General features: G+C 47.3%; 1 protein-coding gene across 2 annotated transcripts in view; it reads left to right on the forward strand.

Moving 5' to 3' along the window:
• The window catches only part of DAP (death associated protein), a 211,839-nt gene extending 200,063 nt beyond the window's left edge, over positions 1-11,776 (forward strand). For both annotated transcript variants that reach the window (XM_063922702.1, XM_063922701.1), the window contains exons 3-4: positions 9,572-9,614; positions 10,907-11,776. In XM_063922702.1, the coding sequence (XP_063778772.1) occupies positions 9,572-9,614; positions 10,907-11,026 (163 nt within the window). In that variant the 3' untranslated portion in view covers positions 11,027-11,776. The remainder of the gene's footprint in view (positions 1-9,571; positions 9,615-10,906) is intronic.
• The last annotated feature ends 10,179 nt before the right edge of the window (positions 11,777-21,955 follow it).

Below are 21,955 nucleotides of genomic sequence, written 5' to 3' on the forward strand. Positions count from 1 at the left end.
GCCCTTTGCCTCAGTCGGTCGACACAGACCCAGACACAGGCGATGACTCCAGTGGTGACGGTGACGAATCAACCGTATTTTCCAGTAGGGCCACACGTTATATGATTTTGGCAATGAAGGAGGCGTTACATTTAGCTGATACTACAGGTACCACTAAACAGGGTATTATGTGGGGTATGAAAAAACTACCTATAGTTTTTCCTGAATCAGAAGAACTAAATGACGTGTGTAATGAAGCGTGGGTTGCCCCTGATAAAAAGCTGATAATTTCAAAGAAATTATTGGCATTATACCCTTTCCCGCCAGAGGTTAGGGAGCGCTGGGAAACACCTCCTAGGGTGGACAAGGCGCTAACACGCTTATCTAAACAAGTGGCGTTACCCTCTCCTGAGACGGCCGCACTTAAAGATCCATCAGATAGGAGGATGGAAAATATCCAAAAAAGTATATACACACATGCAGGTGTTATACTACGACCAGCTGTAGCGACTGCCTGGATGGGCAGTGCGGGGGTAGTTTGGTCAGAATCCCTGATTGAAAATATTGATACCCTGGACAGGGACAATATTTTACTGTCGTTAGAACAAATAAAGGATGCATTTCTTTATATGCGTGATGCACAGAGGGATATATGCACACTGGCATCACGGGTAAGTGCTATGTCCATTTCGGCCAGAAGAGCTTTATGGACGCGACAGTGGACAGGCGATGCGGATTCAAAACGGCATATGGAAGTTTTGCCGTATAAAGGGGAGGAGTTATTTGGAGTCGGTCTATCAGATTTGGTGGCCACGGCTACAGCCGGGAAATCCACTTTTCTACCTCAAGTCACTCCCCAACAGAAAAAGGCACCGACTTTTCAACCGCAGCCCTTTCGTTCCTTTAAAAATAAGAGAGCAAAGGGCTATTCATATCTGCCACGAGGCAAAGGTCGAGGGAAGAGACAGCAACACGCAGCTCCTTCCCAGGATCAGAAGCCCTCCCCGGCTTCTACAAAAGCCTCAGCATGACGCTGGGGCTTCTCAAGCGGACTCGGGGACCGTGGGGGGTCGTCTCAAAAATTACAGCGCGCAGTGGGCTCACTCGCAAGTAGATCCCTGGATCCTGCAGATAATATCTCAGGGATACAGGTTGGAATTAGAGACAGATCCACCTCGCCGTTTCCTGAAGTCTGCTTTACCAACGTCCCCCTCCGAAAGGGAGACGGTGTTGGAAGCCATTCACAAGCTGTACTCTCAGCAGGTGATAGTCAAGGTACCTCTTCTGCAACAAGGGAAGGGGTATTATTCCACTCTTTTTGTGGTACCGAAGCCGGATGGCTCGGTAAGGCCTATTCTAAATCTGAAGTCCTTGAACCTGTACATAAAGAAGTTCAAGTTCAAAATGGAGTCACTCAGAGCAGTGATAGCGAACCTGGAAGAGGGGGACTTTATGGTATCCTTGGACATCAAGGATGCGTATCTCCACGTTCCAATTTACCCCTCACACCAGGGGTACCTCAGGTTCGTTGTACAAAACTGTCACTATCAGTTTCAGACGCTGCCGTTCGGATTGTCCACGGCACCTCGGATCTTTACAAAGGTAATGGCCGAGATGATGATTCTTCTTCGAAGAAAAGGCGTATTAATTATCCCATACTTGGACGATCTCCTAATAAGGGCGAGGTCCAGAGAACAGCTAGAGATGGGATTAGCACTGTCTCAGGAAGTGCTAAAACAGCACGGGTGGATTCTGAATATTCCAAAATCCCAGTTAATGCCGACAACTCGTCTGCTGTTCCTAGGGATGATTCTGGACACGGTTCAGAAAAAGGTTTTTCTCCCGGAGGAAAAAGCCAAGGAGTTATCCGAGCTTGTCAGGAACCTCCTAAAACCAGGAAAGGTGTCTGTACATCAATGCACAAGAGTCCTGGGAAAAATGGTGGCTTCTTACGAAGCAATTCCATTCGGCAGATTCCACGCAAGAATTTTCCAAAGGGATCTGTTGAACAAATGGTCAGGGTCGCATCTTCAGATGCACCTGCGGATAACCCTGTCTCCAAGGACAAGGGTGTCTCTTCTGTGGTGGTTGCAGAGTGCTCATCTATTGGAGGGCCGCAGATTCGGCATACAGGATTGGATCCTGGTGACCACGGACGCCAGCCTGAGAGGCTGGGGAGCAGTCACACAAGGAAGAAACTTCCAGGGAGTATGGACGAGCCTGGAAACGTCTCTTCACATAAACATTCTGGAACTAAGAGCAATATACAATGCTCTAAGCCAGGCAGAACCTCTGCTTCAGGGAAAACCGGTGTTGATCCAGTCGGACAACATCACGGCAGTCGCCCATGTGAACAGACAGGGCGGCACAAGAAGCAGGAGTGCAATGGCAGAAGCTGCAAGGATTCTTCGCTGGGCAGAGAATCATGTGATAGCACTGTCAGCAGTGTTCATCCCGGGAGTGGACAACTGGGAAGCAGACTTCCTCAGCAGACACGATCTTCACCCGGGAGAGTGGGGACTTCATCCAGAAGTCTTCCACATGCTGGTAACCCGTTGGGAAAGACCAATGGTGGACATGATGGCGTCTCGCCTCAACAAAAAACTGGACAGGTATTGCGCCAGGTCAAGAGATCCGCAGGCAATAGCTGTGGACGCGCTGGTAACGCCTTGGGTGTACCAGTCGGTGTATGTGTTTCCTCCTCTGCCTCTCATACCAAAAGTATTGAGAATTATACGGCAAAGAGGCGTAAGAACGATACTAGTGGTTCCGGATTGGCCAAGAAGGACTTGGTACCCGGAACTTCAAGAGATGATCACGGAAGATCCGTGGCCTCTACCTCTAAGGAGGGACTTGCTTCAGCAGGGTCCCTGTCTGTTTCAAGACTTACCGCGGCTGCGTTTGACGGCATGGCGGTTGAACGCCGGATCCTAAAGGAAAAAGGCATGCCGGAAGAAGTCATTCCTACTTTGATTAAAGCAAGGAAGGAAGTAACCGTGCAACATTATCACCGAATTTGGCGAAAATATGTTGCGTGGTGCGAAGATCGGAGTGCTCCGACGGAGGAATTTCAACTGGGTCGATTCCTACATTTCCTGCAATCAGGATTGTCAATGGGTCTCAAATTGGGATCTATTAAGGTTCAAATTTCGGCCCTGTCGATTTTCTTTCAAAAAGAATTGGCTTCAGTCCCTGAAGTCCAGACCTTTGTTAAGGGAGTGCTGCATATACAGCCTCCTGTGGTGCCTCCAGTGGCACCGTGGGATCTCAATGTGGTTTTGGATTTCCTAAAATCTCATTGGTTTGAACCACTAAAAAAGGTGGATTTGAAATATCTCACATGGAAAGTGACCATGCTTCTAGCCCTGGCTTCTGCCAGGAGAGTGTCAGAATTGGCAGCTTTATCTTACAAAAGCCCATATCTGATTTTCCATTCGGACAGGGCAGAACTGCGGACTCGTCCGCATTTTCTCCCTAAGGTGGTGTCAGCATTTCATCTGAACCAGCCTATTGTAGTGCCTGCGGCTACAAGTGACTTGGAGGACTCCAAGTTACTGGACGTTGTCAGAGCATTAAAAATATATATTGCAAGGACAGCTGGAGTCAGAAAATCTGACTCGTTGTTTATATTGTATGCACCCAACAAGATGGGTGCTCCGGCGTCTAAGCAGACGATTGCTCGTTGGATCTGTAGCACAATCCAACTTGCACATTCTGTGGCAGGCCTGCCACAGCCTAAATCTGTAAAGGCCCACTCCACAAGGAAGGTGGGCTCATCTTGGGCGGCTGCCCGAGGGGTCTCGGCATTACAACTTTGCCGAGCAGCTACGTGGTCAGGGGAGAACACGTTTGTAAAATTTTACAAATTTGATACTCTGGCTAAGGAGGACCTGGAGTTCTCTCATTCGGTGCTGCAGAGTCATCCGCACTCTCCCGCCCGTTTGGGAGCTTTGGTATAATCCCCATGGTCCTTTCAGGAACCCCAGCATCCACTAGGACGATAGAGAAAATAAGATTTTACTTACCGATAAATCTATTTCTCGGAGTCCGTAGTGGATGCTGGGCGCCCATCCCAAGTGCGGATTATCTGCATAAATTGTACATAGTTATTGTTAACTAATTCGGGTTATTGTTGAAGGAAGCCATCTTTCAGAGGCTCCGCTGTTATCATACTGTTAACTGGGTTTAGATCACAAGTTGTACGGTGTGATTGGTGTGGCTGGTATGAGTCTTACCCGGGATTCAAAATCCTCCCTTATTGTGTACGCTCGTCCGGGCACAGTACCTAACTGGAGTCTGGAGGAGGGTCATAGGGGGAGGAGCCAGTGCACACCACCTGATCGGAAAAAGCTTTACTTTTTGTGCCCTGTCTCCTGCGGAGCCGCTATTCCCCATGGTCCTTTCAGGAACCCCAGCATCCACTACGGACTCCGAGAAATAGATTTATCGGTAAGTAAAATCTTATTTTTTCTCTGTTATATATAGTCACCATATATCTCTTGGATTTCCGGTTTTTGCTGACACATTACACTGGGAGTTCTTGCTAGATATATTGCTGCTAATATTGTACTAGGTTGCCTGTTGAGCTTATAGTTATGTCAGCTACACGGGGCAACGGAACTGGGGCTTCTCCCACATTGTGTGGAGGTGATGCTGCAGACACTTTTGAGGAAAACATGGCAGCAGAGAGTTCAGGTTCTGGGGGTTCCTTACCTCCCAGTGAGTCTGTAGCATCGGGGGCCAATAATGACCCACCTTGGGCTACCTTCTCCACTTTATTAAATGCGCTGGTATCCAAACTTGTGCCTCGTGTGGGACCTCCTATGCCAGTGCAGCAGTTTATGGTCCCTGCAGTCAATCCGCCATGGGCAGATCAAATTTCATCTCGGTTACAGCATTTGAACCGATCGCTGACTAAAAATAAGTTTCACTCTCGCCCACCTAAAACTAAGACGTCTGCTACCTCACAATCCACCGCTGTTCCGGACACATCCTCTGTGAAGGCTGGTGCATATACTGACCCTACAGACACTGACTCTGATGCTTCTGATGGGGAAGGGAAGTCACTGGTTGTTGTCCCTGATTTGATTTGAGGCTATCAAGCTCATTCTTCAAGTCTCTGATGAACCCGAGCCTGCGGCTGTCTCTAAAAATCCGGACAGATTTAAACGTAGGAAGGTGGTTAAACAAGTTTTACCTCATTCTCAACACTTGGCAGACATACGTCAGGAATCCTGGGAAAATCCGGGAACAAAATTCACACTGCAGAAGAGACTGTTGGCTCGCTATCCTCTTTGCGGAGCTATGTAAAAATTGGGAAACTCCTCCGCCTGTAGATTCTCATGTTGCACGCATGGTAGTTTCCTCAGCTCTGCCAGTGACTACCGTCGCCCTTCTGAAGGAATCGATGGATAGACGTGTTGAGGGTTGTTTGAAAGCGATTTACACCCTAACGGGGGCTGTGCATAGACCAACCATTGCAGCGACAGGGGCTGTTGAAGCATGGGTTCAGGAGCTGGAGGCAGAGCTACCTTCCAATGCTTCTGATCATGCCAGACAATGTGTCTCATATAATGCCACGGCTTCTCTTTACCTTAATGAGGCGGCTTCCGATGCTGGGGTGCTGGCGGCCAAGGCTGCCACTACGTCCATCTTGGCTCGATGTATCCTTTGGTTGAGATCCTGGTCGGTGGATATGGATTCTAAGAAAACCCTGGAGGTGCTTCCTTTTAAGGGAGACATTCTTCTTGGAGAAGACCTCAATAAGATTGTGGCTGGTCTGGCCTCTGCTAAAACAGCTTGCCTACCAAGTACAGCTCCTTCTGCACAGAAGTCTAATAGTACTTTCTCTCGGCCCTTTCGTCCTCCGGGAAAAGCAAAAGGTCAGGCGTACCCGAAACAAGCTCGTACTTCCAAACCTGCCAAGTCCAGACCAAAGCGGGCCTGGGCTGCACGTCAGCCTGCTTCCAAAACTGACAAGCCTGTCACATGACGGGGCGAGCTTCCCCCTGGGGGATCCTAGGGTGGGGGGCCGACTTCTAGGTTTTGCCCAGGAATGGTTGAAGACCACTTCAGATACCTGGGTAAGGAAAGTCGTCACTCGAGGTTACACCGTATCCTTCAAAAAACGTCCCCCTCAACAATTTTGCCTGACAGACATCCCTTTGGACTTGGTGAAGGCAAACACTCTTCATTCAGTAGTACAATCCCTCCTGACCACAGGAGTGGTAGTACAGGTGCTTCTGGCTCAGAGAGGCAAGGGTTACTATTCACCGCTGTTTCTAGTCCCGAAACCGAACGGGTCCTCGCGGCCCATTCTCAATCTCAAGTCCTTGAACAAGTATGTGAGGGTCTCCAAGTTTCGTATGGAAACTCTACGCTCTATTGTTCTGGCCTTGGAGATTGAGGACTATATGGTCTCCCTGGACATACAGGATGCCTACCTGCATATTCCTATTGCAGTGTCACCTCAGCAGTACTTGAGGTTTGCGGTGCGCAACCTTCATTACCAATTTCGGGCGTTACCTTTTGGTTTGACAACGGCTTTGCGAGTTTTCACCAAAGTGATGGAGGTAATGACTGCTGTACTCTGCCGTCAAGGGGTCAGGATCCTGCCGTACCTGGAAGATTTGTTGATCCTGGCAAATTCCACAGAAATTCTCCTGCGTCATCTAGATCTGACTGTCCAGTTCATGAAAGCCCACGAGTGGCTAGTCAACTGGAAGAAATATTCCCTGGTTCCTGCTCTGAGCATGGTGCACCTGGGAGCGTTATTGGACATTCACAACCAGTGGTTGTTCTTGTCTCAGGAGAAAGTCCTGCAGCTTCAGGACAGGATTCAATGCTTCCTATCTCGTCCGCAAGTGTCAATACATTCGGCAATGCAAGTGCTAAGTCTCATGGTGTCTGCTTTCGACATGGTGGAGTATGCTCAATTCCATTCTCAACCTCTGCAGGAGTTAATTCTTGCCAAGTGGGACGGCCTGCCTCACCGGATCAGATCTCAAATGATTTCCTTGTCTCCGGAGATCCTCCTGTTACTGAGCTGGTGGCTTCAGGACCATCGATTGAGCAGGAGTCGTCCCTTCTGGATATCCAACTGGTTCCTGCTGACGACTGATGCCAGTTGAAAGGTTGGGACGCGGAGTCTCTACTCCCGATAAACATTCTGGAACTGCGGGCGGTGTTCAGTGCACTGAACCTGGCCCAGCATTTGCTACAGAACAGACCTGTTCAAGTACAATCGGATAACTCCACCACGGTGGCGTACATCAATCAAGGCGGCACTCGAAACCGCATGGCAATGAGGGAAGTATCACGGATTCTTCAGTGGGCAGAACACCATCTGCCGGCCATAGCCGCAGTGTTCATTCCGGGTATCCTAAACTGGGAAGCTGACTTTCTCAGTCGTCAGGACATACACGCCGAAGAGTGGAGCCTCCATCCGGAGGTTTTTCAACTTCTCATGGACAAGTGGGGCTTTCCAGATGTGGACCTGATGGCGTCTCGACACAATCACAAGGTTCCGGTCTTCGGAGCAAGGACAAGGGATCCTCAAGTGGCATTCGTGGACGCTCTGGCAATTCCATGTAACTTTCGGCTGCCGTATGTGTTCCCTCCGGTGTCACTCCTGCCCAGAGAAATAAGGAAGTTCAAGCAAGGAGGAGGAATCCTACTTCTGATCGGTCCAGCGTGGCCCAGATGGCACTGGTTCTCCGATCTACAGGGCCTCTCGCTAGATCGTCCCCTTCTACTTCCACAACGACCAGACCTCCTTGTTCAGGGCCCTGTTTACCAGGACTTGGCCCGTCTGGCTTTGACGGCGTGGCTCTTGAAGCTTCCGTCTTGAGAGCCAAGGGTTTTTCTGAGGCGGTCATTCAAACTATGTTAAAGGCCCGTAAGCCGGCTTCTGCTCGGATTTACCATAGGGTCTGGAATTCTTACTTTATTTGGTGTGCATCTCATAATCATGACGTTTTCAAGTTTAGTACGGTCAAACTGTTGGCCTTCCTACAACAGGGCCTGGACTTAGGCCTTCGTCTGGCCTCCCTCAAGGTTCACATTTCTGCCATGTCGGTTTGGTTTCAGAGAAAGATTGCTACCCTACCGGATGTTCATACTTTCACTCGGGGTGTGTTGCGGATTCAGCCTCCTTTATGTACCACCCGTGGCCCTTTGGGATCTGTCGGTGGTTCTGGAGGCCTTGCAAGAGTCTCCGTTTGAACCTCTTGCATCTGCAGACCTTAGGTGGCTTTCCCTTAAGGTTTTGTTTTTGCTGGCTATCGCGTCAGCTAGAAGAGTCTCGGACTTGGGTGCCTTATCCTGTAAGTCCCCCTATCTGATTTTTCACCATGACCGGGCGGTTCTTAGAACGCATCCGGGTAATATGCCCAAGGTGGTGTCTTCCTTCCACCTTAATCAGGAGATTGTGGTTCCGGCTTTTAGTTCTCCTGAGTTGTCTTCCAAAGAGCGGTCTTTGGATGTGGTACAGGCTCTTCGTATCTATGTGAAGAGAACTGCCTCCATTAGGAAGTCTGATCTTTTGTGCTGTTTGGATTTCACAAACGTGGCTGGCCTGCTAACAAGCAGACCTTGGTCAGATGGATTAGAATGGTGATTGCACGTGCTTATGTACAAGCTGGTCTGCCGGCTCCTGCTACCATCAAAGCCCATTCTACTTGGTCTGTTGGACCATCTCGGGCGGCCCGCCGTGGTGCGACCCTTGAACAATTGTGCAAGGCGGCTACGTGGTCCTCAGTGAACACTTTCATAAGGTTCTATGCCTTCAATACTTCTGCCTCCCAGGATGCTTCCTTTGGACGCCGGGTTCTTGTGCCCGCTACAGTGCATCCCCTCCCATAAGGAACTGCTTTAGGACATCCCCGATGTTAATCCTTGTGGAGCCCAGTGTACCCCGCAGCAGAAACAAGATTTATGGTAAGAACTTGCCATTGTTAAATCTCTTTTTGCGAGGTACACTGGGCTCCACAAGTCGCCCACCCTGACGCACTTAGCTTCTTTGGGTTGGTATGGCATTAGCCGCTGACACCCTCTCCTATAGTGAGTGTGTGGTGTTTGTGGTTACTAACGATTGTCGTCTCTGGTACCTCCTACTGCATTGGACTGGTTAACGAAACTGAGCTCCTGTGCATCTTGGGAACAGTCAAAGCTTTGAGCCTGTTGGTGCCTCGGATCAAGATCCTACTCTACACCCTAATGTTAATCCTTGTGGAGCCCAGTGTACCTCGCAGAAAGAGATTTAACAATGGTAAATTCTTACCATAAATCTCGTTTTTCTGAAAATTTGGTCCTTAAAGGAATTAAAATTGCGCATAAAAAAAATACTAATGAAGTTTTGATATCAGTCCAAAAAGTGTCAAAATAGTCTCTGCGCAGGTATGATGAAAGCTTGGGCAATGAATGGTTCAACTTGCACTTTCTTGCATAGTACGTATAGCAGTGCATTGACAAAAAACAAGTAATACGATTTAAATATGTAGTATAATATCTGATGCATCTGTAACTACATGATCTAATGCAGAAAATTCACATCTTTTTACCATGCTTTTTTTCTTCCCTTCTCCTTTTTTAGCCCACCCAAACCACCTGTGATCATCTCTGGCGCTCTAGCACGGGTAAGAATTTCTTTCAATCTCTGAATCGCAGCATACAATTTGAATGTATTAGAGAGAATTACTCTTAACTTTTTTTTTTTTTTTTATCTGATCACATAGTGGGCTATGTTTTCATGCTTTTATTTAGTCATAGAAAATTATATTGACAGGGGCTATCTGATTACCCCAATACGGCGGGCTCCTCCCCCCGATGCTGATTTATCGCAGATTATGTTTCAGTTTCTCCAGGCACTGAAGCATAATCTGCGATAACTGGGCTGCTGTAGCCGCAATAACACATGGGATCGGGCGCACTACATAGGATTACCCTGGATGGAATAGGTCACACCCAGAAGAGATGACACAAAATGAGTGGTAGCAGCATCCTAGTGCTAGTATTAGTGTCCTAACATAACCGTCGGATCCATATCATGTTTCATCCTATCCACAAGCATACCGGGTAAGGCAGCCATGTTGGGCACATTATGTAAGATTACCCTGGGTGGAATAGGTCATGCCCAGAAGAGATGATAAATAGCAGCTCTAAATCAGTTACATTATTTATAACGCTTTTTAGTGTTCTCCTAACATCACAGATTCTCATTTGTAAGGAATAATAATACCAAATCATAGAAAATACAGCATATAAACATAAAATATAAATATATTGGTGTTTAGATTATAAATACAGTATGCCTACAGATTCTTTAAATTTTATGAGGAATAAAGAAAATCCAAACTAGAAGTTGGAAAAGATTGTGCAAGGTCTCCAATCCAGGTTTGCTCATTATTGTCCATGCCTGAGAATCTGAGAGTTTGCAAGTTTTCTATAGAAGACCATGTGGAAGGACGTTTTCAAAGCAAGAAGAGGAGATGTGAACAACAGTTTTATAGACTTTACTTGTCCTCTACCTGTATGCACCAGTACATTTTTTTGTTCATAAGTCTTGCAGAAGAGTTTCTATTAAGTGGTTGTTTAAAATAAAGGATAGTCCGTTTATTTTATCACATCTTAAAAATATTATTCACTGTTCCATAAAATACGTTAACCATTGTTTCGGGTATATTTACAATTCCCGATGAGATAATCTGCAAGCGGTTTTGGCTAGAAAAGGGTTATAGTGTATATGGGTAAGAATAGCGTTTGTTACATAGGTTCTTAAAATATGAGAATTTGAAAAAGTTAGGGAATTAATGGGTATTTGTATTTTGGAAAAAAGGATTATGGAAAACCTCATAAGGAAATGTAAAAAAGGGTAGCATTATATGGAGAGGGCACTTTTATAAAGAAAAATATTTTCTATTCTCCACAGGGTGACAAGGACTTTCCTCCAGCTGCTGCACAAGTAGCTCATCAAAAACCACATCCAGCTGTTGAGAAGCTGCCTACTGCACAACATGTTAACCAGCACATTCATCAGCCTCGAAAGTGATGTGGCCATATGACTGAAAACAAGAATTTCATCTGTTCTCTGACTTGTCGCTATAAATGTAACAGTCCCTGATGTGCATCATGAACTTCTTGTTACTCCCCAAAATATCAGTTGAATCCTTACTTTCCAATCATATTTCATATTAATTTTAAGGCCTATAACGCAATAAATAATTATTACCGTTCAGTTGAACTCAAATGTTTTATGTAAGAAACTATTTTAGATAATAAGATGTACATTTTCTTGCCGGTTGGTGCTACTTCACCAAATACTTTAAAAAATAAAAATAAAAAACAAGAAACAACAACCTTATTTCTAGACAAAGCGAACATAATATCTATACTTTTGCACTACACTAGCCATACAAATCAGACTTTTTCCTTTGGGTGCATACTTAACATACAAACCATGCTTATGCACATTTCCACCTGAAAAGTTTAACACCTGGTTGCTCATTTTATTGTACAAAATTTAAATGGTGCCATTTATCTCCCAGGTATTGTTGCACAAATGTCTGGTACGTCATACTGTATATGGAAATGTTTTTCCCTTGCATCACTAGTTTAATTCCATATATGTAATTAAATGAAACCTACCAAGAAAAGTATTTTTATGCTGTATTTACATATTTGCTTTTGCCATTGTGTAATTTTCTATTTCGTATAAGTTGAATTTGCATGCTCATGAAACGTCTTAACTTTTTTTCAGTTTTGTTCCTAAAACAAAATAAAACTTGAGTTTTAGAAATTGTGCCTAAAGTAGTCCTCTCCTAATGCATAAAATGTAGTTCTGGGGCATTTGTTTTGCTTTGTGTTTTATCCACTATGTAGCTGGCCCAAATGTATATGTGTGTGTGTATGTATATATATATATATATATATATATATATATGTGTGTATATATATATATATATATGTATATATATACACACACACTAAACGTACATGAATGACTGACTGAAGGGGAGTTGTGCAAGCAGTGGAGAAGTTGCTTCACTTTTAATACTTTAAGGCTTGACATATCCCCCGATCTGCTCGAATTACACACCTAACAAAATAGCCCACACACACACACACACACTGACCCCTTTACCCCAGTACTCTTTTTATCAAACCTGGATCAGCTGCATTACGTTATTATGGTCCGGCGTTAATACTACAAAGTGTCTAAATTTTATGCAGATCATTTAGTAGCATCGTACATTTGGGGACACTTGCATTCCAGGTTTAGGAACTAATTTAACTGAAACATAGTGCTACAGTTGATAAATACAGTACATTTTGTTAAAATATGCTCAAAATTGCACTTTCCTGTCTGAAGTGTGCCTTCATTATAAAAAACCTTTTAATTGTGCTATTGCAATACTGAGATGAATAATTAAGTGGCTTATCAATTTGACAGTATGTTCTATATAAATAAATGCTACTTGTAAAAAAAAAAAAAGAAAAGTGTACCTTTCTTTATATCTTTGTGCTTCCCGTTGTTTTTCTGCAGCAGAGTACACTGTATTCCACAGGTAAAACATCGGGATGTAGAGCAAGAACTTGATCCAGAGGCACCATCAGGCAAAGTTTTGACTGTCCCAGGATGCATTGGGGCCTCCTCTATAACCCCGCCTCCAGGCACTGAGAGCTCAGTTTCGAGTGGTGCCTGCAGTCAGCAGGTGGGCTGCACTGGGCAGCCCTGTAAAAGCTTAGAAGACTTCAAGGGCCGCAGCACTGTTATGTCAGGGTGACATTCAGTGCTGCGTCTCCATCACCTCCCAAGTGGCATCGCATACTCCCGCGGCTCAGAACCCTGGTACTTGCGGTGGAGACGCTATAGCTTAGGCACACTGTCGCAGATGCTCTCCTTGTTCGCGTGGCTGCTATGGGGAGTAGGTAAGAGGGTCCCCTAGGCAGGACCCACCACTAAATCGCGTTCCAATCGCAGTCTAGGGAGATGGACTGCGATGCTGGCGTGGACACTGTGGCCAAGCAGGGACCCCACTATATCTGCCAGGGCATAAGAGTACAGGTCGTGTGTACGAACGCCCCTATTGATAAGGCTCCGTAGTACTGGCGGTGAGGCCCAGCATAGGGGTGTCGGTGCTTGACCTGTAGCCCCTCCCCGGCGAAGGGCGACATCTACTGCAGCTTTCTCCCCCCCCCCCCCCCCTCCCCCTTGGAGCTGCCTTACACTCTCCCTCACTCCCGGACTGAGACGCTGGGCGTCATCTAAAATGTTTAGTTGTGACTGGTCTTTGGGACTGCAGGGCAAGGTCTCCCTTGTAAAGCTGCCTGTATACAACGCTGTGGCTTTTACAAACACTTTGTTCTACATGTCTCTATACAGACAGCGTTGGTTAAGAAAAAGTGTACCAATTACAGAATATGTTGTATGAGTATTCTGATATATACCGCCAGTCTAGGACCACGCTGTGTTTTATATATATATATATATATATATATATGTGTGCGTGTGTATATATATATATATATATATATATATATATATATATATTTCTCTAACGTCCTAGTGGATGCTGGGACTCCGTCAGGACCATGGGGAATAGCGGGCTCCGCAGGAGACGGGGCACATCTAAAAAAGCTTTTAGGTCACATGGTGCGTACTGGCTCCTCCCCCTATGACCCTCCTCCAAGCCTCAGTTAGGTTTTTGTGCCCGTCCGAGAGGGTGCAATCTAGGTGGCTCTCCTAAAGAGCTGTTTAGAAAAGTTTTTTTTTAGGTTTCAATCTCAGTGATTCCTGCTGGCAACAGGATCACTGCATCGAGGGACTTAGGGGAGAGATTTCCAACTCACCTGCGTGCAGGATGGATTGGAGTCTTAGGCTACTGGACACTTAGCTCCAGAGGGAGTCGGAACACAGGTCAGCCTGGGGTTCGTCCCGGAGCCGCGCCGCCGATCCCCCTTACAGATGCTGAAGAGACGGCAGAACGGAGGTCCGGAAAGCAGGCGGCAGAAGACTCCTCAGTCTTCTTGAAGGTAGCGCACAGCACGGCAGCTGTGCGCCATTGTTGTCACACGGCTCACTGACTCAGTCACGGAGGGTGCAGGGCGCTGCTGGGGGCGCCCTGGGCAGCAATATAATTACCTTTAGTGGCAAAATAAATACATCACATATAGCCATTAAGGCTATATGTATGTATTTTACCCCAGGCCAGTTTCTTAAAAACCGGGGAAAAGCCCGCCGAAAAAGGGGCGGAGCTTATTCTCCTCAGCACTCAGCGCCATTTTCCTGCTCAGCTCCGCTGGTGAGGAAGGCTCCCAGGTCTCTCCCCTGCACTGCACTACAGAAACAGGGTAACAAAGAGAAGGGGGGCATAAATTGGCGATATTTATATATTAAGAGCGCATATATAGTAAACAACACCTTCTAGGGTTGTTTATATACATTTATAGCGCTTTTGGTGTGTGCTGGCAAACTCTCCCTCTGTCTCCCCAAAGGGCTAGGGGGTCCTGTCTTCGATTAGAGCATTCCCTGTGTGGCTGCTGTGTGTCGGTACGTGTGTGTCGACATGTATGAGGACGATGTTGGTGTGGAGGCAGAGCAATTGCCGATGATGGTAATGTCACCCCCTAGGGAGTCGACACCGGAATGGATGGCTTTAGTTATGGAATTACGTGATAATGTCAGCACATTACAAAAGTCAGTTGACGAAATAAGACGCCCGGCAAACCAGTTGGTACCGGTTCAGGCGTCTCAGACACCGTCAGGGGCTGTAAAACGTCCTTTACCTCAGTCAGTCGACACGGGTACCGACACAGATGAATCTAGTGTCGACGGTGAAGAAACAAACGTATTTTCCAATAGGGCCACACGTTATATGATCACGGCACTGAAGGAGGCTTTGCAGATCTCTGATACTGCTGGTACCTCAAAAAGGGGTATTATGTGGGGGGTGAAAAAACTACCTGTATTTTTTCCAGAATCAGAGGAATTGAATGACGTGTGTGATGAAGCGTGGGTTAACCCCGATAGAAAACTGCTAATTTCCAAGAAGTTATTGGCATTATACCCTTTCCCACCAGAGGTTAGGGCGCGCTGGGAAACACCCCCTAGGGTGGATAAGGCGCTCACACGTTTATCAAAGCAAGTGGCGTTGCCGTCTCCTGATACGGCCGCCCTCAAGGATCCAGCAGATAGGAGGCTGGAAACTACACTGAAGAGTATATACACACATACTGGTGTTATACTGCGACCGGCAATAGCCTCAGCCTGGATGTGCAGTGCTGGGGTAGTGTGGTTGGATTCTCTGACTGAAAATATTGATACCCTGGATAGGGACAGTATTTTATTGACTCTAGAGCAATTAAAGGATGCTTTCCTTTATATGCGAGATGCTCAGAGGGATGTTTGTACTCTAGCATCAAGAGTAAGCGCGATGTCCATATCTGCCAGAAGAAGTTTATGGACGCGACAGTGGTCAGGTGATGCGGATTCCAAGAGGCATATGGAAGTATTGCCATATAAAGGAGAGGAATTGTTTGGGGTCGGTCTTTCGGACCTGGTGGCCACGGCAACTGCCGGCAAATCCACTTTTTTACCTCAGACCCCCTCCCAACAGAAAAAGACACCGTCTTTTCAGCCGCAGTCCTTTCGCTCCTATAAAAAGCGACCAAAAGGACAGTCTTATCTGCCGCGAGGCAGAGGAAAGGGTAAGAAAGGGCAGCAAGCAGCCCCTGCCCAGGAACAGAAGCCCGCCCCGGCTTCTACAAAGCCATCAGCATGACGCTGGGGCTTTACAAGCGGACTCAGGAACGGTGGGGGGTCGACTCAAGATTTTCAGCAATCAATGGGTTCACTCACAAGTGGACCCGTGGGTCCTGCAGATAGTATCTCAGGGTTACATGCTGGAGTTCGAAAGGTCTCCCCCTCGCCGGTTCCTAAAGTCTGCTTTACCAACGTCTCCCTCAGAAAGGACGTCTGTTTTGGAAGCCATTCACAAGCTGTATTCTCAGCAGGTGATAGTCAAGGTACCCCTCCTACAACAGGGAAAGGGGTATTATTCCACACTATTTGTGGTACCGAAACCGGACGGTTCGGTAAGGCCTATTCTAAATCTGAAATCCTTGAACCTGTACATAAAGAAATTCAAGTTCAAGATGGAGTCACTCAGAGCAGTGATAGCGAATCTGGAAGAAGGAGACTTCATGGTGTCCTTGGACATAAAAGATGCTTATCTACATGTCCCGATTTACCCCTCACACCAAGGGTATCTCAGGTTCGTGATACAAGACTGTCATTATCAGTTTCAAACGCTGCCGTTTGGGTTGTCCACGGCCCCTCGGGTCTTTACCAAGGTAATGACCGAAATGATGGTTCTTCTACGAAGAAAAGGCGTATTAATTATCCCTTACTTGGACGATCTCCTGATAAGGGCAAAGTCCAGAGAACAGCTGGAAGTCGGTGTAGCGCTAACACAAGTAGTGCTTCAGCAACACGGGTGGATTCTGAATCTTCCAAAATCTCAATTGACCCTGACAACACATCTGCTGTTCCTGGGCATGATTCTGGACACGGTTCAGAAAAAGGTATTTCTCCCGGAAGAGAAAGCAAGGGAGTTATCCGAACTTGTCAAGAACCTCCTAAAACCAGGAACTGTGTCAGTACATCAATGCACAAGAGTCCTGGGAAAGATGGTGGCTTCGTACGAAGCGATTCCATTCGGCAGATTCCATGCACGAACATTTCAGTGGGATCTGCTGGACAAATGGTCCGGATCGCATCGGCACATGCATCAGCGGATAACACTGTCACCGAGAACAAGGTTGTCTCTCCTGTGGTGGTTGCAGACTGCCCATCTGTTAGTGGGCCGCAGATTCGGCATACAGGACTGGGTCCTGGTGACTACGGTTGCCAGCCTACGAGGTTGGGGAGCAGTCACAAAGGGAAGAAACTTCCAGGGCGTGTGGTCAAACCTGGAGACGTCTCTTCACATAAATATACTGGAGCTAAGAGCGATCTACAATGCTCTAAGCCTGGCAAAATCGCTGCTTCAGGGTCAGCCGGTGTTGATCCAGTCCGACAACATCACGGCAGTCGCTCACGTAAACCGACAAGGCGGCACGAGAAGCAGGAGTGCAATGGCAGAAGCTGCAAGGATTCTGCGCTGGGCGGAGAATCATGTCGTAGCACTGTCAGCAGTGTTCATCCCGGGAGTGGACAACTGGGAAGCAGATTTCCTCAGCAGACACGACCTTCACCCGGGAGAGTGGGGACTTCATCCAGAAGTTTTCCACATGATTGTGAACCGTTGGGAAAAACCAAAGGTGGACATGATGGCGTCTCGCCTCAACAAAAAATTGGACAGGTATTGCGCCAGGTCAAGAGACCCTCAGGCAATAGCTGTGGACGCTCTGGTAACACCGTGGGTGTACCAGTCAGTGTATGTGTTCCCTCCTCTGCCTCTCATACCAAAGGTACTGAGAATTATACGGAAAAGAGGAGTAAGAACAATACTGGTAGCTCCGGACTGGCCAAGAAGAACTTGGTATCCGGAACTTCAAGAGATGCTCACGGAGGATCCGTGGCCTCTACCTCTAAGAAGGGATCTGCTTCAGCAGGGACCTTGTATGTTCCAAGACTTACCGCGGCTGCGTTTGACGGCATGGCGGTTGAACGCCGGATTCTAAAAGAGAAGGGCATTCCTGAGGAAGTTATTCCTACTTTAATTAAAGCCAGGAAAGAAGTGACCGCACAACATTATCACCGCATTTGGAGAAAATATGTTGCGTGGTGTGAGGCCAAGAAGGCTCCAACGGAAGAATTTCAATTGGGTCGATTCTTACATTTCCTGCAAGCAGGATTGTCTATGGGCCTCAAATTGGGGTCCATTAAAGTTCAAATTTCGGCCTTATCAATTTTCTTCCAGAAGGAATTGGCGTCAGTGCCTGAAGTACAAACTTTTGTCAAAGGTGTACTACATATACAACCCCCAATAGTGCCTCCAGTGGCACCGTGGGATTTGAACGTGGTTCTAAATTTTCTCAAATCTCATTGGTTTGAGCCTTTAAAATCGGTAGATTTAAAATACCTTACATGGAAGGTAACCATGCTGTTGGCCCTGGCTTCAGCCAGGAGAGTTTCGGAGTTGGCAGCTTTGTCATACAAAAGCCCATATCTGATATTCCATTCGGACAGGGCAGAATTGAGGACACGTCCTCAATTTCTCCCTAAGGTGGTTTCGGCATTTCACTTGAACCAGCCTATTGTGGTGCCTGCGGCTACTAGCGACTTGGAGGACTCCAAGTTACTGGACGTTGTCAGAGCATTAAAAATATATATTTCAAGGACAGCTGGAGTCAGAAAATCTGACTCGTGGTTTACATTGTATGCACCCAACAAGTTGGGTGCTCCTGCGTCTAAACAGACGATTGCACGTTGGATATGTAGTACAATCCAACTTGCACATTCTGTGGCAGGCCTGCCACAGCCTAAATCTGTAAAGGCCCATTCCACAAGGAAAGTGGGCTCATCCTGGGCGGCTGCCCGAGGAGTCTCGGCATTACAACTTTGCCGAGCAGCTACGTGGTCAGGGGAGAACACGTTTGTAAAATTTTACAAATTTGATACTCTGGCTAAAGAGGACCTGGAGTTCTCTCATTCGGTGCTGCAGAGTCATCCGCACTCTCCCGCCCGTTTGGGAGCTTTGGTATAATCCCCATGGTCCTGACGGAGTCCCAGCATCCACTAGGACGTTAGAGAAAATAAGAATTTACTTACCGATAATTCTATTTCTCATAGTCCGTAGTGGATGCTGGGCGCCCATCCCAAGTGCGGATTGTCTGCAATGCTTGTACATAGTTATTGTTACAAAAATCGGGTTATTACTGTTGTTGTGAGCCATCTGTTCAGAGGCTACTTCGTTTGTGTTATCATACTGTTAACTGGGTTCAGATCACAAGTTGTACGGTGTGATTGGTGTGGCTGGTATGAGTCTTACCCGGGATTCAAGATCCTTCCTTATTGTGTACGCTCGTCCGGGCACAGTACCTAACTGAGGCTTGGAGGAGGGTCATAGGGGGAGGAGCCAGTACGCACCATGTGACCTAAAAGCTTTTTTAGATGTGCCCTGTCTCCTGCGGAGCCCGCTATTCCCCATGGTCCTGACGGAGTCCCAGCATCCACTACGGACTATGAGAAATAGAATTATCGGTAAGTAAATTCTTATTATATATATATATATATATATAGACCCATCTACTGGTTGAGCACTCTGCTATCCCCGTAGGGTCTCTGCTCTGGTACCTTCCTTAGGGATGTGCAAACTCAATACATACAGGAACTACAGGCGGCACTCAGACATTCACACGATGAGTGAAATATAAAGCCAGGTGAGTTTAATCGGGACAACGTTTCGGGGGACAGAACCCCTTTCTCAGGACACTACACACGAGTGAATAAAACAAAACTTAAATTCCTTATCATTCCAGGAACCACCAGCCCTGTCCGTGTCATCCCGGTCCACGCATCCCGCACTTCCAGTCGCAGTCGACATCCAAAAGTTGCGTCATCACGCGACCATGGTAACCCGATTCCCTTGTGATTGACATCCGCAGCGGAGTTGGGTCCTGGTCGTGTGATGACGTGACTTCCGGATGTCTACAACGGCCGGAAGTGTGGGATACGTGGACCGGACTGACGCTGCGGGGGCAGGCGGTTCCTGGAATGGTAAGGTATTTCAGTTTTCTCTAACGTCCTAAGTGGATGCTGGGGACTCCGTCAGGACCATGGGGTTTAGCGGCTCCGCAGGAGACAGGGCACAATAATAAAAGCTTTAGGATCAGGTGGTGTGCACTGGCTCCTCCCCCTATGACCCTCCTCCAAGCCTCAGTTAGATTCTTGTGCCCGGCCGAGAAGGGTGCAATCTAGGTGGCTCTCCTGAGCTGCTTAGAATAAAAGTTTAAGTTAGGTTTTTTATTTTCAGTGAGTCCTGCTGGCAACAGGCTCACTGCTACGAGGGACTTAGGGGAGAGAAGTAAACTCACCTGCGTGCAGGATGGATTTGCTTCTTAGGCTACTGGACACCATTAGCTCCAGAGGGAGTCGGAACACAGGTCTCACCCTGGGGTTCGTCCCGGAGCCGTGCCGCCGACCCCCCTTGCAGATGCCGAAGTTGAAGAGGTCCAGAAACAGGCGGCAGAAGACTTTCAGTCTTCATAAGGTAGCGCACAGCACTGCAGCTGTGCGCCATTGTTGTCAGCACACTTCATACCGGCGGTCACTGAGGGTGCAGGGCGCTGGGGGGGGCGCCCTGGGCAGCAATGTATTATACCTTTTTATGGCTAAAATACATCACATATAGCCCTTGAGGCTATATGGATGTATTTAACCCCTGCCAGATCTCACAAACTCCGGGAGAAGAGCCCGCCGTTTTAGGGGGCGGGGCCTATTCTCCTCAGCACACGGCGCCATTTTCCTGCTCAGCTCTGCTGTGAGGAAGGCTCCCAGGCTCTCCCCTGCACTGCACTACAGAAACAGGGTTAAAACAGAGAGGGGGGGCACTTATTTGGCGATATGATTACATATGTGAAAATGCTATAAGGGAAAACACTTGTATAAGGGGTTGTCCCTGTATAATTATAGCGTTTTTGGTGTGTGCTGGCAAACTCTCCCTCTGTCTCCCCAAAGGGCTAGTGGGGTCCTGTCCTCTATCAGAGCATTCCCTGTGTGTGTGCTGTGTGTCGGTACGTGTGTGTCGACATGTAGGAGGACGATGTTGGTGAGGAGGCGGAGCAAATTGCCTGTATTGGTGATGTCACTCTCTAGGGAGTCGACACCGGAATGGATGGCTTATTTAGGAATTACGTGATAATGTCAACACGATGCAAGGTCGGTTGACGACATGAGACGGCCGGCAAACAAATTAGTACCTGTCCAGGCGTCTCAGACACCGTCAGGGGCTTGTAAAAACGCCCATTTACCTCAGTGGTCGACACGGACACTGACTTCAGTGTCGACGGTGAAGAAACAAACGTATTTTCCTTTAGGGCCACACGTTACATGTTAAGGGCAATGAAGGAGGTGTTACATATTTCTGATACTACAAGTACCACAAATAAGGGTATTATGTAGGGTGGGAATAATCTACTTGTAGTTTTTCCTGAATCAGATAAATTAAAGTGTGTGATGATACGTGGGTTCCCTCCGATAGAAAATTATTGGAGGTATACCCTTTCCCGCCAGAAGTGAGGGCGAGTTGGGAAACACACCTTAGGGTGGATAAGGCGCTCACACGCTTATAAAAACAAGTGGCGTTACCGTCTCCAGATACGGCCGCCCTCAAGGAGCCAGCTGATAGGAAGCTGAAAAATATCCTAAAAAGTATATACACACATACTGGTGTTATACTACGACCAGCAATCGCCTCAGCCTGGATGTGCAGCGCTGGGGGGGCTTGGTCGGATTTCCTGACTGAAAATATTGATACCCTTGACAGGAACAATATTTTATTGACTATAGAGCATTTTAAGGATGCATTTCTATATATGCGAGATGCGCAGAGGGATATTTGCATTCTGGCATCAAGAGTAGATGTGATGTCCATATCTGCCAGACGATGTTTATAGACACGACAGTGGTCAGGTGATGCAGATTCCAGACGGCACATGGAAGTATTGCCGTATAAAGGGGCGGTCCATCGGACCTGGTGGCCATGGCAACAGCTGGAAAATCCACTTTTGTTACCCCAAGTCACATCTCAGCAGAAAAGGACACAGTCTTTTCAGTCTCAGTCCTTTCGTACCCATAAAGGCAGGCGGGCAAAAGGCCAGTCATATCTGCCCAGGGTTAGAGGAAAGGGAAGAAGACTGCAGCAGGCAGCCCATTCCCAGGAACAGAAGTCCTCCACAGCTTCTGCCAAGTCCGCAGCATGACGCTGGGGCCATACAAGCGGACTCAGGTGCGGTGGGGGGTCATCTCAAGAGT

The sequence above is a fragment of the Pseudophryne corroboree genome, chromosome 5, assembly GCF_028390025.1.
Source record: "Pseudophryne corroboree isolate aPseCor3 chromosome 5, aPseCor3.hap2, whole genome shotgun sequence".
NCBI lineage: Eukaryota > Metazoa > Chordata > Amphibia > Anura > Myobatrachidae > Pseudophryne > Pseudophryne corroboree.